Here is an 18,461-nt window from a genome sequence, read left to right as displayed (position 1 = left end):
TAAATAACGACAGTTGAAACTCGATGAAATACTAGAATCTTTGAAATTGAATTTCACCAGTTCGAGGATACGCAAACAGTCGATAATTTTCTTTCGTTTGTTACGCAAAAATTAGTTCCGACTGAACGACTCGCACACAGCGGAACGTTTCATAATGCATTCCCCCAGCGTAACAGGAAAAAAAGGATGCAACGTTGGATTGACCAGTTGGAAATTCTTTTATCATGTATAGATAGCGAATCTTTATGGATTTATTGTATTCATATATATCGTTTCTTTGTAGATGTAATATTGCACCAACAACTAGGTAATTAACGACAAAATTGCTATTATTTCCAATTAAAGTCGAATGTTGTAGCAAAAGCTTCAATCTATGGAAAATATTGCTTTACCTTGGACATTAGTACCATATCGGTGGTTATGTCGATTTTTTAGTGCAAGAAATATTCATGTAACTTCCACGGTTGAAGCACAAAAAATTCTTGAAGTTGAGCATTTTATTTCATTTTTAAACGTTTATGCAATGTCCATGGTTAAAACACAACGAATTGTTGACGTTAAAACTATCAGACGAGTTAAAATGAGCCATTTCAAATTTTCTTTTTCAGAGTTGCTAAAATTGTGGAGAAATTTCCTTGGAAAATTATCAAATTTTATTTATTCGTACGCGTATTAAAATAAAAATTGTGCTAAATGTTGATAAGCTTATAACGTTGAGGTTAAAAGTTTGACCTTTGCTCGCAATAAAGTTTCCCAAAAACCGGGCATGACTGAAAAAATTCCACAAGAACAACTTATACATTATTAACATTTGTCGCGTATTTAATGATGTTTTAATATAGTACATTGTTATAATATTAACAAATCAGTTAACGTTGTGTCAACGAAAGCTGAAAAGAAAAGTTTAAAGTTGAACGATGAAGTTAACGATGTTTCAACATAGTGTATTGTTGCAATATCAATATAATAATCATTATTGCAATTGGTTGGATAATTGTTAAGAAGAAGCAAATTCTTCGTGTACGTTATTTACCCTCATTTATCTATGTGCGTAATACGTTCCAAGAAGGACGAACTTCTTTTACGGTTTACATCGCCTTGACATTAATCGATGTTTCACGATCTCACAATGCTAGAAAAGAATTGAAGTCTCCAGGACGAAAGAGTCACTGCACAGCTATTTTATATTTTCCGCCATGTTCCCGGTCGCAACCAAGCCATCAACTTTGTATATATATATTACCTGTTTCCTTTCATTTGGTAGTTTTATATAACATATTACCTGCAGAGAGCTTATTAACAACATTATTAATAAATGTACAATTTTCAAAAAGGGAATAAAAATATCTGTTTCAATAACACTTCTTCCAAAAGGAATTGCTAGACTGCGTTATTCAGAACAAAAACTTACGATACAAATTGTTATTAAAGAATATTAGAAAAAACGTTTTTTTCTAGGTTGATAACAATTGGAGAAGAAATGATTAAATTACGGTACTCAAAATAATTTACTTATTCATGATCAGAATTGTTGTCGCTACCGAGAAAATTAAGAAGAACCCGATTGTTCATCCTTTAATTTTAAGAAACCGTTAATTGATCGCCAGTAGATATAACGTGAAGAAAACTTTTGGGAAACAATGCACCATTGCGGAGTTAAGATCAAACTCGTTTATTAAAACACGATTAGTGGCCTTTCGCGGGAACTTACATCGGTTAATCTTACAGACAAGGATCTACGAACTCTTCTGGCAAGCTTTCACTCGTAGGAAAAAAAAGTATGGATGCTCATGCTTCGCGTGCCGTTTATCTGTCGACAGACCATCAACTAGTATGAGGTATAAATCTTTTTCGAAATACGACCGACGCAACCGGTATGAATTATAGAGAAACTGGTGACAAGAGATCATCATCTGCTTGAAGTGCTTCGGCGACGGTGAAATTCGGAATCTTGTTTTTCCTGTTGTCGGTTTAAAGACTTCCCTGTACGCGTCGATCACACAAATAACACAGTTATAAGACGGTTTCCGGTTCGCTTAAGGCTGTCGATAGAAAGTAAGATCGGCTTACGCGACTCGAATGGCAGTATAACGCGTTTGTGTTCGCGATATATTAGAATACTAATGCAACGGGGAAAATCGATCACAGTCGTTTAATGAAAAAGTCAATGAGGTTTAGTAGTCATTAAGTTGTTTTACAATATGCAATTTTAAGTTACATTACAACTGATCGAGCGGTTCGCTCGAGTACGTTACCTACGGTCGCTGTGAAGCTGGCTTTGACTTGCTATACACTAAACCATTTATATTGCGAGATACTTCGTTGAATAACTACTGCTCAAAATCCGCTCGATAAACTGTTCGTTAACAATGCTGTTACGAAACATTGTATTTTTCGTTTCATTAATGGAGTTTCTTTTGCAAAATAATATTTTGTTCTATTTATACTATGAAACAATATTTTGTTCCATTTGTATCACTAAAAAATCGTTATCTATACAACCCGGATTTTTAAAATGAGTATCTATATTACGTCACATTTTATGCAGTTTAAAATTGAATTCTAAATTCTAAAATTTTTAATTGTATCTTTTGTTTGTTTTATTTCATCCTCGTTTTAAAGTATTATAAACTGTTCACGAATTATTAGAAAATTCACGAAAATGCTTTGGTCTCTATAAAAGTTTTAATTTAAATGACAAATTGCAATTACTTCCTTTATGAGTATATAAATTGAGCATAGATAGTTATAATAGAAAATATGATAAGAATATTAAATTCCTCCCCACTTGCTGATCTTCAAACACATACAAAACTGTTACTCTTATTGACAAAGTTAGTAATTCATATTTAACTATGAATTTATAGACAGGTGATGAATTAACTGTAATTACATATACGTATATTGAAATATTCATGCGGCGCGGCGTTTCTAATCGAAGAACACATAAATGGCGTCAATGGGTACGCTGACTTCGACTAGCTGAATGCTAACGACGGTTTGTTCGTAGGATCAACAAATGAATGGACTAACAATGATCTATTAACGAATCAGTTTTATGACGAGTAATCGAGTTTTCATTCAACGAATGCATTAATCAATATTGTAATTTATTACATTGTATTTAATTTCTCCAATTAAGGAAGTAAGTAAACATTTCTGACACCAATCGCTTTGAAGTCTGTGTATGGTAACATCTCACGATTGTACCAAATTTTTTTTACACTGATCATCGTTACTGTAGCGCTTTTCAAGAACATTTGAATTTCATATACTTAAATAAATATTTTAACAAATTTTTCTTCTCAGTTAAAGGATAACATAAATAAATCTTAAATAATATCCAGCAAGGTTAAACGTTTTATCTGTTCACATCGCCAGTGGACAATTTATTTTGAACTACAATCGTATATCAGTTTCAGAAGAACTGTTCTAACAAAGCTTTTCTTGTAAACGATCCTTGACCAATGAATCAATAGTATCCTCGCTGAATAATCCTAATGGAGCGCTCCAACTCCTACATGGAAATTTTCTGCTAATTGTGAGTTTCATTTAAATCAACGATCGCCGTCCTTGTCCCATAAGAATGATTACGCGAAGCAGTACACGGTCCAGTTGCTTCGAGAATGTTCTCATTTTAATACTATAACGCATATACTGTTTATCACACGTTAGCAACTATCACCTCTATTTCGATATGCAACCTCGAGGAGCGACGGCGAACAAGAGTGCGAAGTGGCGGGCAAATCAATGAAACTTCCGTGATAACGAGTCTCGCATATGTGCACGTTGTGAACATAAAGAATTATTTCAATCACGAGGCAAGACGGCTGCATTTTGTCCTCGTCAACAAGTAAGGTTCAAAATGCTTGCGCCGATACCGTAGATTACAAATTACATTGTTAAATAATAAATCAACATTAAATGTTAGTGATCCACAATTTTGTTTTGAGAGAGAGTAGCAACTTTCTTCTCTTTATAAAGTAGTAGACATATCTTAATAATACAGTAATTTCTCCCTAATTCGCGCTCAGATTGCACACAAAAATGGATAATTTGGGAAGAGGAGATACGATTATTCGAGCCTTCGTTTTTATAGTTGTTGACAATCGATAACTATAAAAACGAGATGCAAGGCTAGAATAATCGTATCTCCTCTTCCCAAATTGTCCATTTTTGTGCGCAATCTCGGCGCGAATTAGGGAGAAATTACTGTATATTGTGATATAGCAATAGCGGAGCTAAACTTACTACAAAAGATTGACTCTCGCGGATATCCATAATAATTGAATTATACGAAGTTAATGCACTCATGCATCACGAGGCTAATGCACGTGACTGTATTTAGAAGGAAACAACCGCACTTTGTTAGGAAGATTGCGATCAACGATTAATCACGAAACGCAGCGTATTGAACGTAGAGTAGATTGTATTAAAAATATTCAGTGATCTAAAAGTATTCGTATAATCAGCTTCTTAGGTAAAGGTAATTTCCTGTAAAGCAATAGCAGATTAGTGGGGGATATCCTAGTTCAACAAAATTACAAAGTAACATGAATATTGCTTAGGTCAAAAGTATATGATACGTTCAAAATACAGTAATCTCTCCATAAAAGACGCGGGATCGTAATTGAAACCGACAGATATGAGAATATATAACACCTACAATTTTATAGTCGTATTCGAGGCAATAACAAAGTTACAGTTCCTTTAGTGTGACGTGTCCAAGGTCGGCGGTAGGGAGAATGGAGTTTTTAAAAGTGGTTTTCGTTTGATCATATTTTTCTGTAATCATTGCCACAATGACGCAAAAGCTCTTGTGTCAATCGAACTTAAATTTTGCTTATGTTTTCAGCGAAGTACCGACCATAGCAGCGCGGACATACCAAATAATAGACAAGTGGATTTTTTAATTTTAGATGAGCAAGACGTCTTACATAATGATTTGTAAGTCGTATTCATTTTTCTCAGACTCGATGTTAGCATGTTCAGCTAAATGTAATTATTTTTCAACAAACAAAAATAATTATCTTCCATGAACGATTAAATAGATATATATATAAAGCCTCAGAAGTTTTCATTTTCTAAAGTTCTATGTAATTTAACTTTTGCACACGTATAATGAGCTCTGCTATGAAAGGAAATAGTATTTTCTATATTATATTAATTGCAAACAAGTAAAACAACTTTCACAGGCCATTAACTAAGTAGTAGATGCTTATTAAGAAACAAAAAATATAAATAAATAATTATTTCAAGCGATCATCAAATACTTATTACGTAACATCGACAAAGTAAGATCAGTTACACCTGTATCAAGAAGCCACAACAATTATTTTGTGCAACGAAGCATGAGCATAAATATGAAATTATTCAATGCCACGTAAACTTAGAAATCGTAACACAGTTTTCTAATAATAAGTTTCTAATAAAGCCTCGGACTATCAAGTGTCATGATTTATACGTTACACAAATAATCGCAATTCTTAGATACTTCGGATACACTGTCTCCATTTATAGAAAAGGTTCATTTTAGAATCCGATTTCATGGATATTATAATTATTGCTTGATTATTGAAACACACAAATGTCTAGGATTTTTTCCAGCTGTTTTTTTTTGTCATGATGATTAATCTTTGAAATGACAGCGGCTGCAGTCGAAACAATCATTGAAATCTATTTGATTGTAACACTGCGCAGATAAATTACGATTGACCATAATTGGTCATTTAATTTCCATCACTCTGACGTGTTTACATTCTCAAATATTCTTGCTAATGTAACATAGCATTGTTGGTGTACGTTAAAATCGTATATAACTAAACACCAGGAATAAACGTAATTTTATAAAAATATACAGAGTGGGTCGGAATTCGTGATACAATCGAGCAGAGGGTAATTCTACATGAAAAAAAGAAGAAACAAATTTGGTATAACATTTTTTTATCCGGGGTTCCGTTTTCAAGAAAATCAACTTTAAAGTTTCTTTATCTTTGTAAAGAATTTAGTTGTCGTCTACTCTACCGCAGTTACCCCCGTCCAAGATAATGTTTGCAAACATTAATTGTTGCGAACTACGTACTACATTTAGAAGAAGTCAGCTAAGAAAAGTGCAGGACCGATTCCCACTAACCCGCCATGTTAACGCCCTCGCAGAAGTAGGGTAAACGCGTTTCTCTTATTGGCAGAAATGATCCCTTTCTATTTTCCCCAAATTAGCCGCCATACTGAATTTCCACGAAACGAGAGACTCGAGTTCGGCCGATTAAAAACAAATTACGCCTCTTGACTCCCGTCACCATCACGCTCTCCCGTGATCGCCATTTTCAGCTAGAAGCACATTAGATGCGTGTGCCTCTGCTTCGTCTGGGTGTGTGCGTGTGAACAATTGAGACAAAGTGAAACAGACACAACAAATACAAGATACAAAAGCGTTGACTTATCCCTAAAGCATTAACTTCAGATTCTTCTGATTATTATATGGCACATGATTATTTGTAATTGCTAATATAATGCTGTAAATGCTAATATAATTAGCATCTTGATGAACTTTTCATGCATTGTGCAGCAAACGTATTGTATTTTACATATATTTTTTATATTTCTGTTGTATCATATGATTTTTTTAAATGGTTATCATACACATCTTAAATATGTGTTCAATATTTATGAAGTATAAGTGAAAATAATCATATTTTGCTCGTACAGTATTACTCTCACGTTCGTAAACTTGCAATGTATTATTCGAGTATAGGGATTTTATATCTTACGCCTACATTAACATACAACGTTAAGAACTTGATGGTAATATCGCGGAACGATAAAATGAAACACTACGCAAAAACTAAATGACGTAAGGGTCGAGAGGAATCGGTCGCCTGCTCCACCTAGCCTCTTCCAATTTTAATTATTATTGGCTAAGTTACGCTCTGAGCAAGACACGTGATTGGGTGGAGCGGACGACCGATTCCCCAATAGATGCCCCCTAGCCTGACACGCTGTACAATTGCTGTCGTGTGGCACTTTGGAGGCAAAGCAAACCACAAAACTCCTTACACGGACGCGGAGTTAAGACTGGGTCTTCCGTACCCAGCCTAATGAACGATGAGCGAAGGCGGCGATTTACCCACGTTCGGACCCCTCGTAGGTGTTCCGTCGGGGGGTGGGTACTAAATTTCTTGTGTATGCCAACATTGGCGAGGAAACAAATCTGCGCCACCTCCGCGGTGGCCAGATTCGCAATAAATTCCCCAATAGAAGTGGGTTTCGGGAGGTCAATACCCCCTTGCCCCTCTGCGTAGTACTACGTGCAACGTATACATAGTTTGCAATAATTAATGTTTGTAAACTCGGACAGAAGCAACTGCGGTAAATGAATAGACAACTAAATCCTTTGCAAAGGTGGACAAGCTTTGAAGTCGATTTTCTCGAAAACGGAGCTCCGAATACCACGAATTCCGGCCCATCCTGTATATCTAAAATTAGAGATTTTTAGTGATAACCTGTTCAGTATGAATGTCATTTAGTGTTCTAAAGTTTCAATATAATTTTGTTCTCTCTTTAACAATATATTTAAGTATTCGAGTGGCACGAGTGGCACACAATAAATATATTTCCTTTTTTTCTTTTTAAGATGATTACAAACGAAATACTTTTCATCATTGATACGGCAAAGAGTTACAACTTCAAACTGTAAGAGTGCAACAGAAATTGATTTTCTCGATCGAATAGTTAGTAGTAATAAATACTCTTTTAATGGAACTGAAGTATCTCTGTAAAATGGTTCGCGCAGTTCGACAATTTAAACGTCGCGAGTTAAAATTCTGGCATCTTCTTGGTTACGATCGGCGTTTTAACATAACAGTGCCACGTAGTCTAAATGGCAGAAAGAAAGAAGGTGATTTCCTGTTTGGAGTTAAAATCGCGAATAGAGGAACGTAACTCAGGTTACGTAATTCACTGTTGCGGTTCTCCTTGAACGCAGCTCCTAGCACCGGCGCGTACGGCTTTTTTTCTGTTTCATTTTCTACGTTTTATTCTGCGTCTACCTGTGCGCGCCGTTCATCTTCAGTTGGCCGCGCCGCATGCCGCTTGAATTAATTGTCATTCGCTTCCTATTGATAAGTGGCTGTATATCCTTTGCATACAAAGGACGGCTATTCTCGATCTCGATCCTCCACGAGTCACTCGCAACAAAGTGCGAACAAATATTCTACAGTGTATGCTAGTCAACAAAATTATAAGCTTTGAACACCATTTCAAGCATATTTGACTATGTATACTGTCAATGTACACTTAAAATGATTCTTAGAGCAGATTATATTTTTACTCGGGAATATATGACTCTCGAAGACGAATCTCGACTAATAAATGAATCCTTTCTACTAGATTGGTGACTTTGAAACATCACTAAGCATTATTTATATTTAAAATACTGTTATATCAGTTGTAAAACTCAATTTCATATGCATAAAGCGCTCTAAGTCATATGAGATGGATATACCGTAGGTCGAAAAAGCTATTTTGGATTTAGAGTTAAGATTTCTTCGAGTGTAAAGAGTTAAGTACCAAATATGTAATTTCAAGATATTATTCAAGATATATTGAGAAATTGCATGAATTAATTATGTACAGTATAATTATAATAATTGTTTACAATAATTATGGTCAAAAAGAAACTCCTTATCGAAGGGTGAATTTTTCGTCAATAGTGTCACGTGTCAGAGTCAAGAATTTTCCTAAAATCGTAATTATTGAGTAACATATAACACTGTTGCAGTAACATTAAATGCCTGATTTTTACTCTTTTTATAATTAATAAATTACTAGATATTATTAAAACAGTTTATTTAATTTGATTTATTCATGGTCACAAAATCATAGTATAAGGAATACAACGAGCAGATTGAAATATTATAGCCACTCTGCGCGTAATGAATTCGTGAATGTAGAATGTATTCACGTAAGTGATTTCAGTGCTTGATCGAACATGGCATGACTGATAGTATTGTTTCGAACGATATTCCTGACACAGTGATTTAAGTTTTATCATAAAACCTTCTACTTGATGATATACATTTTTAACTTGGAATTTTTTCAGCCTCTTCAAGTGACTTTTTAAAAGTAACCATGGTGGAATATCAAATTATTGTGAGGAGATAGAAAAGTTACATACTTTACATTTGCCATGTTGTTATGACTTCGATAACAGTGAACTATACATTTTCTTTTGTTTCTTATCTCTATACACAGTAGCTGTATTTATATCAAAAATTCAAATTTCATCGTGCTCCAGAAATACAAAAAAACTGTTGTAAAAATATTGAAAGTATGCAAGACGTGTACAAATTACTGAGAGTGGTGTGACGGTATATGAAAATATGTACATGTTTTATAAACTTCTAACATATTTTAACTTTCTTAATGAAATATTTAAATAATTATAATTCTTAATTAAATAATTTTCTTCATCTCTAAATTAATAATCTTAATTTAAATGATAAAAATTCTTAACTAACTTTCTAACATATTTTGGCATTAAAAGTGTATTATCAGTCCTCCTCTTGACGAATTAAAAATCTCTGAACGTTTTTGGAAAGAAAAATATACTGATGAATATCATCATCGTTTCAGTGTGTGAGATAGCTACGAACTATTAGAATAAAATAATTTGCAATGGATTTAAATAAAATAAGTTTGGCGACGCGCAGGAAGAAAGTTTTTGTCCGGTTTTTCACGCTGCTCTAAGGTCCATGAAAATAACTTTGTGTTAATGAGTGCATTTGGCATAAAAAGTCAGAAATTTAGAAAGCGTGGAACTATTTACGATCGGGGCAATGCATTCTTGTCCAGCTTTGCAAGAAAAGAGAGAGGCGCGAATCCGAATTGGGCACGCAAATTCTAGCTTGTTTCTTACCTTACAGTGCATAAAATTGCTCCTGTTTTTGCAAGAAAGTATGCGCAATTTCATAGAATCTTCCTCTACTGTGTCACATAGTCACATGCATAAAGACTTCACTCTGACACTACATTTTTACTATTTACCACGCTGAATAGATTTTCTGTATTCAAATTTCGACTCGTTTCATTATCGACAAATTTTCCTTTCTATATCACCGAAGAAGCGAATATAGTTTACGAAAACTAGAAGCATACAAAATATTGATAATTGCTGTCAGGATTGCTCTAAAATACCGTTGATACACTTCTTATAACATTCTACTAACTTAACACTAGATTTACGGAATTTGTCAAAATGACGGGTCACTAATTTTTTAATTTACGATTATTCATATCGTAAAGATACATTTATGAGTTATTCATTCAATTTATACGTTACTTACGGCAAATGTTACAATAACACTTGTTAAAAATCAGAATAAATGTCTTATTGTTACTTTTATATACTAATATAAAACAGCTGTTTTTTGTGCTTCGTAAATCTAGTGTTAATCGACGAAGCAACGAATGAAATCCATTTATGCGACTCATACCTCGCAAAAATTTTATTGAACAGTAGCAATTTCGTGTACAGACATTGGCAGTGGAATCTGTCAGAAATAAATGTTTATAATAATAATGACACCATCCGCAGTGGTTTTAAAGGAGGTATTCTGGTTTTAAACCTTTCGAAAATCAGTTCTATTTTTCTTCAAGTATAAGTATTTTAGAACATGTGTGCAAAACGATTTGTTTGAATTCGTAAAAATAACGAAGTTATTAGTGTTCGAAATACGTATACATACAACCAATTAACCGACAAGTGAAACTTTAAACACGATCTTCTCGGAAACTCATTTCGTCAAACTCAAGGATCGCATTGATGAGGATATTATATTCCCAAGCTGTTTGCTGACGTAAAACATTCAAGAAAATCAAATCAAAACCGGTTTTACGTGTGTGTCTGTTTTATTTGACGCACCTATTAATGTTAAACCATTTTAGAATATGGTTTACTATTATGCTGGATGCAATATTATGAATGATCGGAAAATAGTTGAGAAACACAGATCTGGAGGCACGTATTACAGTAAACTTAAGGAGTTACTCTGATCACGTCATAATGTTAATTAACCTCCGTAATACGTTCATCGAGATTTCTTACCAAATAAAGAAAAACTGTCCTGTACGGAAATAGCAAAAGACTAGAAGTTTAGTAATACTATAAGTGTAACAACTATATAACAACAATATATATATATATATATATATATATATATATATATATATATATATATATATATATATAATGTAAATAAGTGTAATATTAAATAAGTTTTAAATATTATTAGCACGCTGAAGTTCGATTTCTCCGATGTTAATGCTGAGAACGTTACGACCTCCGCGAAAAGGAACCCGCCACTACAATAGTTTCCACGATAACAGCCGAATCGTGTACCGTCAACTTGTCGATAAAGCAACTCCCGCAGCACGAAACAGGCTTTGCGGCTTTCTGAATGAAAAAGTGCGCGATAAATCATGGTAAATCTCGGTAGTTCATTATTACAGGTAATATTGGAGGCGAATACCACAAAGATGGGCGTGACCATAGACCGAGCGCGTTCCTTTCTTTCGATCGAGTGCCGTGAGAAGCAACTTTTCAATGCTGTCTCATCAGAAACTGAACACATATTTACGTTTCGAGACCAGCATTTAAATGTATGACGATAAAATGAATCATACGTAATATTATTACCAAAATACTCTATTCACTTTCGAACTCGTCCATTCACCAGACCGATGGGTTTTTCTATTGTTAAAAATCAGTCGGCAACAAAAGAAATACGATCACACTTTCTCGATTAGCTTTCACTTTCATTTTTAAGTGTAGTTTTTTGCTGCACCTGTTTTCATTGCATTCCGATAACGTGCTCAATTAACTCGTACATGCATCAAGCGCTGTCGACATGTAATACTTAAATAAATGTTATCAGTATTATATTCGTCTTTGTGTGCCTTCTTACGTAAACATAATGATTCTTTTTCACTGCATTTCGGAAGCAAGTTTATTTCAAATTAATGTATCTGTCAAACATTATCCAAACTGTACTGACAACGTTAAAGTTTTATCATTAAATATTGAATTTGTTATAGAAACTTATTATATGAATATGATAAATAATTAAATTTCCATAATATAATCCATAGTGTGTGTATATGTAGAATATATTAGTGTCTAGAATACTGTGCAAAGTCTTAGAACACCATGTTCGTTTTTCACTCGAATAGTAAATAAATCGAAAAGAGAGTAAATCTATGTAAATAAACAAAAATCTAATGTGACTTCATTACCACAGTACAGTATGCTTGCTACCTTAGACATAGTAGGGCAGATAAAAAACGTATGTCTTCTAATTTTTATTAGCATCACGTTTTTCGCAGACATAGCGTTTTAGATTTACGAAGATACTTAAGGATTGCATGAACAATTATGAGAATTTATATGATCACACATGACTTTGAAATTTATCGCTAATTCGACTAACTTCCTCGAAGTGTGTTCTATTAAGTTCGAATAGTTTCCAACCGTTTTGCACATGGCGGGTAGGTTTCTTCGTTCAGCACGTGAACGTTAATCGCATTAGCGCCATTACTGTGGCGTTTCGCTCTCTCGCTTTCGATCATAAAGCCAAACAGCATCATTCGACTGGAGACGATCTTCGGGTACCAATCGATCAACAATACTCTTGGCAGCGATGCTTTTACAATTCACTGAATTTAAGGTGAAAATTTAGAAATCTCGAAAGCTGACACCGTATCGAACGAGTGAAACGTCGTAAAGCATACTTTATAGCAACAAGCAAAGCAGGACACGGATCGTTCTGAAATCGCGTCGTTGGTATAACACGTTTGTTTATTTACTGTCGCAAACTAAAAACATCGATTGCACTTTCATAAAGAAAGTAAACAATTTTAATATACACCTAGCGGCTATAAAGTCTCGAGCCGCGTTTGCAGCTAGATCTCTTCTTCAAGACAAAAAGTCGTACCACAATGTGGGAGAAATGTTTCGAAGTGAAAGGTGCACATGTTGAACAATATTTCAATCCAAGCTATTTATGTATTTTTGTCTGTATTTTCGTACTAAGAAATGAGTACAGAATTTTGAAAGACTAAATATTACGAAACTTGTCTCTATTAGAAACTTGTTCTATTCAAATTATAGCTGGCTTCGCTATAGAATTCTATAAACATTGTATTCACATAGTAATTCAAAGTAAAGAAACTAAGATTATACAATATTTTTGAAACAGAATAAGCTACTGAAATGCAAAGTACGATGGAGAACAGTGAATGTTTGAAAAATGTTTCCATTTTCAAATAATCGAATAACTTCATTGGCTACAAAAATTCGTACAAAAATAGGTTTAATCCGTTTTATGATTAAATATATATATATATATATATATATATATATATATATATATATATATATATATATATTATTCATTTTAAATACAAATCATTCAAGATTTCAGCTAGCATTGTAACTAACAAAGTTACTGTTGTATTAACCTCCTGTTTCCTCGATCAGTTTAGATAACCGAGGTTCTGTTTTACAGCTATGTGCAGCCTAATTTTCAAGTAGAAATAAGTTTACACAAAGAATGTGGAGTACTTACCTGAATAAGCGCTTCAGGCTGCAAATGCTTTAGGAATTCTCCCTGCTGGTAATTAATAGACGATTGCTGTTGTTGTTGTTGTTGCTGAAGCCTCAGTTCCGCCTGCATCGCGGCTATCGATTCGGGAGTGCATGATGCACGAGCTTGGACCCAGGAAGCAGCGAGAATGAAGCTTCCTAGGACGATGGACATTGTCACCAAAGTGACAGCCGCGATCCTCGCGATTTGAACTGCCGTGCTCTTTGGCCTCATGTATGCCTGAGAAACAATCAATAAAAAATTTCTCAGAATTACATTAATAACTGGATATTGCGGATTTTATGCATTACTCACGAAAATTCTCACGAAAAAGTATGCAAAACAAAGGAAGCATTTGAGAAGCTTAAAAATACAGGTATATCGTCTTCGACCATAAGAAATATCTGACAATCAGTCAACAAAATAAATTTTTCCTCCGTTCTGATCAGTTCAATTATTGCTATTATTATTTGCTGGAAGACTATTAACAGGATTCTCAATGCGTCAATTTTTTAAATAATAATTTCGAGACAAGCGACCGTTACTTTTTAATCTCATTTTGCGTTAATTACGAAAAGTAAATATTTATAGCCCGAACAGTGTGTGTGTGTGACTTAACAGTTACTCAATTATATTTTATTAGTAATTTAATAGCGTTTGGGAGGAAAAATAATTAAGGCGTAAGTGTAGGTAATCAAAGTGAAATTATGATAAGTTAAGATAAGTAATAAAAACCAATAAATGATTTTTGTGGACCACTCTATGTATATGTATACGTAAGTTACTTCACAATCGTCAGTCACATAAACTTATAAATGTTTTTCTCTATTGTATACTTGAATATACATAAATTCTGTTAGGACTTAACAACACAGTAAATATCTGGATTACAAATGTCTTCCACGTATATTTCATTGTACTAAGCTAATGCAGTTATTGCTTCTTAGTGATACTTTCTAGACCGTGACAGTAACAGCCTATTTATAACTCCTTTACAACTTATATTTAATTGCTATTAATATTAATTAGTAACACTAATTATACCTTAATGTAACGTATTGCATCAACCATATACTATTGCATTTTATTGTGTACTGAGTTAGCACATTTATTAGCGGCTCTCTGTTTTCATTGGTACCATATCAAAATGTAATAATGCTACTTCTGGTGCTGCGTTTTATGGAACGCTGTACCGAAGTGAAGACGCAATTTGATGTTAAACGCACGCTATATAATATATGATAACGCACATCCACACGCATGATAGGTGAATGTTACAATGAAACACGTGCAAAAATCATTACGCGATAATGTAGTCAATGCGATATATGCACGCATAATACAGCCACATACATGTATGGGATTTCATGCTGGCTAGCCAACCGAGTCGAGGTCTTTTGTCGTTTCACGCTCTCCTTTCGCAGTCTCGCAGTATGTATTCCTACTTCATAGAATGAAGCTAATTGCGGGAAAAAAGTGAAAAATGTTGGTCGAGAATCTCTCTGTTTTCCTACACGCACGTTTTTCATTCCTATCATGTAAATTGTATATATTTAAAGATAGAATAAAATGCGCTATTATACTCTAGTAACTTGGAAATTGACTACTATCCGCGGCAGAAAAAATATTCCATCAAAGTTTTAAGTGTGATTGTTGAACGAATTATTTCCGCATTTTTACTAAAAACGAAAAATGGTATTTCGTACTTATTCAACATACATTTATATTAAAGGAGTTCACGATATTTAAAACTGATATTAATAAAAAACAACTGTTTTTGTCCTTTTAATACTAAGTTTCTCGTTTTGCTAAAAGAGAAATAAACATATTCATTTCTGTATGTGTATACTTTCTTGTAATAATGATGATACGAACACCTTTTATAAACTAACTTTTCAAAAATTTGACTAAATGGCTTGAATCATTTTCAGTTTCAAATTCTCCCTAATTGACCCTCAGCTTGGAAAGAAAAATGGACAATTCGGGAAGAAGGGGTACGATTATGCGACCCTTGCAACTCGTTTTTATAGTTGTTGACAATCGGTAATTATAAAAACGAACCGCTAGACTCAAATAATCGTAACCCCTCTTCCCAAATTGTCCATTTTTGTGTACAAGCTGAGGATCAATTAGGATGAATTTACTGTACATTCTATTCTTGGAAATAATCTGCGTCACTTCTGTTTTTTGTCAACGATTACAACTAAACCACAACATCGCGCGGGGATAATATAATTAAATTATATACTCCATTCGGAGTTGTACATAGCGTATACTCTAATGAAATAACGATTTGTACGTCTCGAAACATTTTATCATTCATGATCGATCATTCGATCAAACCGAGCAATTAATGTTTCTTAAATTTAAATTCGTAAAAGTATACTCTACACGCGTGTAAATTTTTCATTTAGCTCAGCATTTGTAAAAATAACAAGGACACTGATTATTCGCGTAAAATAATTTAGATCCGCGAAAAGATGAGCGCGTAACACGAGATGCCAGGTGCTACATAATCACGAAGCAGAAAGAAGTCGCATAAAGCAAGTTTTAATAACTGTAGTTTGACACTTGAGCCGCAATCACAGCCAGTGCGGCCACTGACATGACATAACAGGTCGGTGTGTGAGAGCAACCAAATCAAATAAGTAAATTCGCAGTGAAACGATCGTACAACCTAAAAGTCAGCCTATACTCTTTAAGGCACTTGCAGATGAAATTTCATCGCTGTTCAATCGTCGATTGATTACAAAAGAAGCTAGCCGAATGAAACTTTCGAAACTTATTCAACTTTTGCAAAGGAACGATTTACGAAGCCTTTTTTTAACAGTTTCTCTACAACTGCAGCCCTTTTATTTAAAAAAAATAATGTTAACAGATGTGAGAGATTGTTTTATCATAAACACAGTTTGAATGTAAATCAATAAATGCGTGAAATAGAAACTTCCTTCATAAATTGCAACAATCAGGAACAAGATAGAAATTTCGTTCTTTATTTAATACTTTTAGTGAGTTATTAATAATATATAGATAATTCTAAATTCTCTTAATTTCTGTTTCAATTCAAATTTTATCAACCTATTTTATGCATTTGTAACAAAACTATGCAGGTCGCATGAAAAACAGTAAAAACAGTTAAAAAAACTTAAAAACATTGTTGCATTATTTTCAACTGCGTAGAATTATTAAGGAAAAAACGAATGCCCATGCAACTACTGTATTCTGCAAACATAAATATTTGCATAAATATCCACATTCTAGTTATAACTAACTCAAACTCCGTCATTAGTAACGATTATGGCCACAACGAAAAGAAAATTTCGAATAAAAATTAATCATTTTTATCCGACGATTTTTTTCATACTACTTATAACAGTTCGCTGGTTTTCATAGTTATATTTGCATTTAGAATCATTTGCAGTGCTTACGCGAGCAAAGAGAGATAAACAACATATGTATTGTAATAATTGTTATCCGATGACTTTTTTTTATATTGATTATAACAGTGATGGTCCCAAGTCTATATGCATGTAGATATAATAATCCTTTCGTTTCGAGTGCCTGGCAACAGTGCCTGTTTACTTTTGTCTGGCAGATCGAGCAGCATAAAGGCAGCCTCGGATGGCCTACTATCTCCTCGAGGCCTCTCACCTTACAGTCGTCCATCCACATCGAGGTCATTACGAATACGTACAAGTACAGTCTCCGTCACAAGCATTTACCCTTTTCAATTAATTGGCTAATTAACACGGCGCCCGCAACAATCTCTCTTCCTTGCCGATCGGAATTGCCATCTGTTTTCGGCGAGATAACTCCAACCCGAAAATACAGTCGCGATGGAAAACGATGCGGCTCTCGGATGTTCGTTATTCGTCGTCGTGAAAGAAATTGTACTCTGAAACGCGAACGAGTAACGGTACAATTATATTATAGCATTTATAGCGCGATATCAAATTCGGCATCAGACGTCCAAGACGCGAGATTTCTTGCAGTTGAATGGATCGCCGAAGCGGAGAAACTTGTCTTTATTTGATGCAGTGCCGTTTCACATGTGTGTTGATGCACCAATGGCACTGTGATTTATCTTTATAGTAATCGCAGCAACGTTTTATATCTTATCGTTGCTTACACAAGATTCTTACGCTGTGTTATGATAATGGCGGATCTTTATGTGTGCGTTTATAACTTATAAAAATCGTCAAAATTATTACGACATTTGATATAACGCTATTTTAGTTTTATTTGTCCACGAAATTATGGATAACTCTTTCTCGAATTTCAGTTTTTGTAAACTTGTCTATAATGTTTTTAATTTTGAATAAACATTCGCTGTTCGAGTATTATGTTAGCCAGCGTACCATGATATCTCTGTAAAATCAGGTAATTATCGTATTAATTAAATGTAATTACGACAAATTAGTGCATGTTTCAGATTGTACAACCTGTAATATTAGAGTTGGTGCGAGATCGTGGACAGAGAAATGTGAATTCCGTTTCGTTAAATGTTTGAGTACATTTCTCCTCCTTTCTCTCAAAAATGAATTTATTAGACAATTATATTGCCTGTAAATTGCATAGTTGTAAAGTATGTATAAAGCAATAATAAATAAACTGATGAAATAATTTAAAAACAATAGTTTAGAATAAAAATTGCAGATAAAATGATAAACTAACAATAAGTCCGCCTCTATAAGATATGCAGAGGCTCGATTATACAAATTACGCAGAAAATTTCTGCATACGCAACAAAATTTCGCAGAAACATATGTCCGAGGTAAAAAATAAATAAAAGGAGTGAAGAAATGTAAACGCTCATTTTAT

The 18,461-nt window shown here is 33.9% G+C and overlaps 1 protein-coding gene across 1 annotated transcript in view; it reads right to left on the bottom strand.

Moving 5' to 3' along the window:
* Positions 1-18,461, bottom strand: part of LOC117225162 (uncharacterized) — a 56,160-nt gene that overhangs the window by 27,931 nt on the left and 9,768 nt on the right. The window contains exon 2 of the mRNA XM_033478496.2: positions 13,623-13,880. Coding sequence (XP_033334387.2) covers positions 13,623-13,880 — 258 coding nt within the window. The remainder of the gene's footprint in view (positions 1-13,622; positions 13,881-18,461) is intronic.

The sequence above is a fragment of the Megalopta genalis genome, chromosome 8 (genome assembly GCF_051020955.1).
Source record: "Megalopta genalis isolate 19385.01 chromosome 8, iyMegGena1_principal, whole genome shotgun sequence".
NCBI lineage: Eukaryota > Metazoa > Arthropoda > Insecta > Hymenoptera > Halictidae > Megalopta > Megalopta genalis.
The sequence above is the reverse complement of the archived record's forward strand: the minus strand, read 5'-3'. Positions and strand labels throughout refer to the sequence as shown.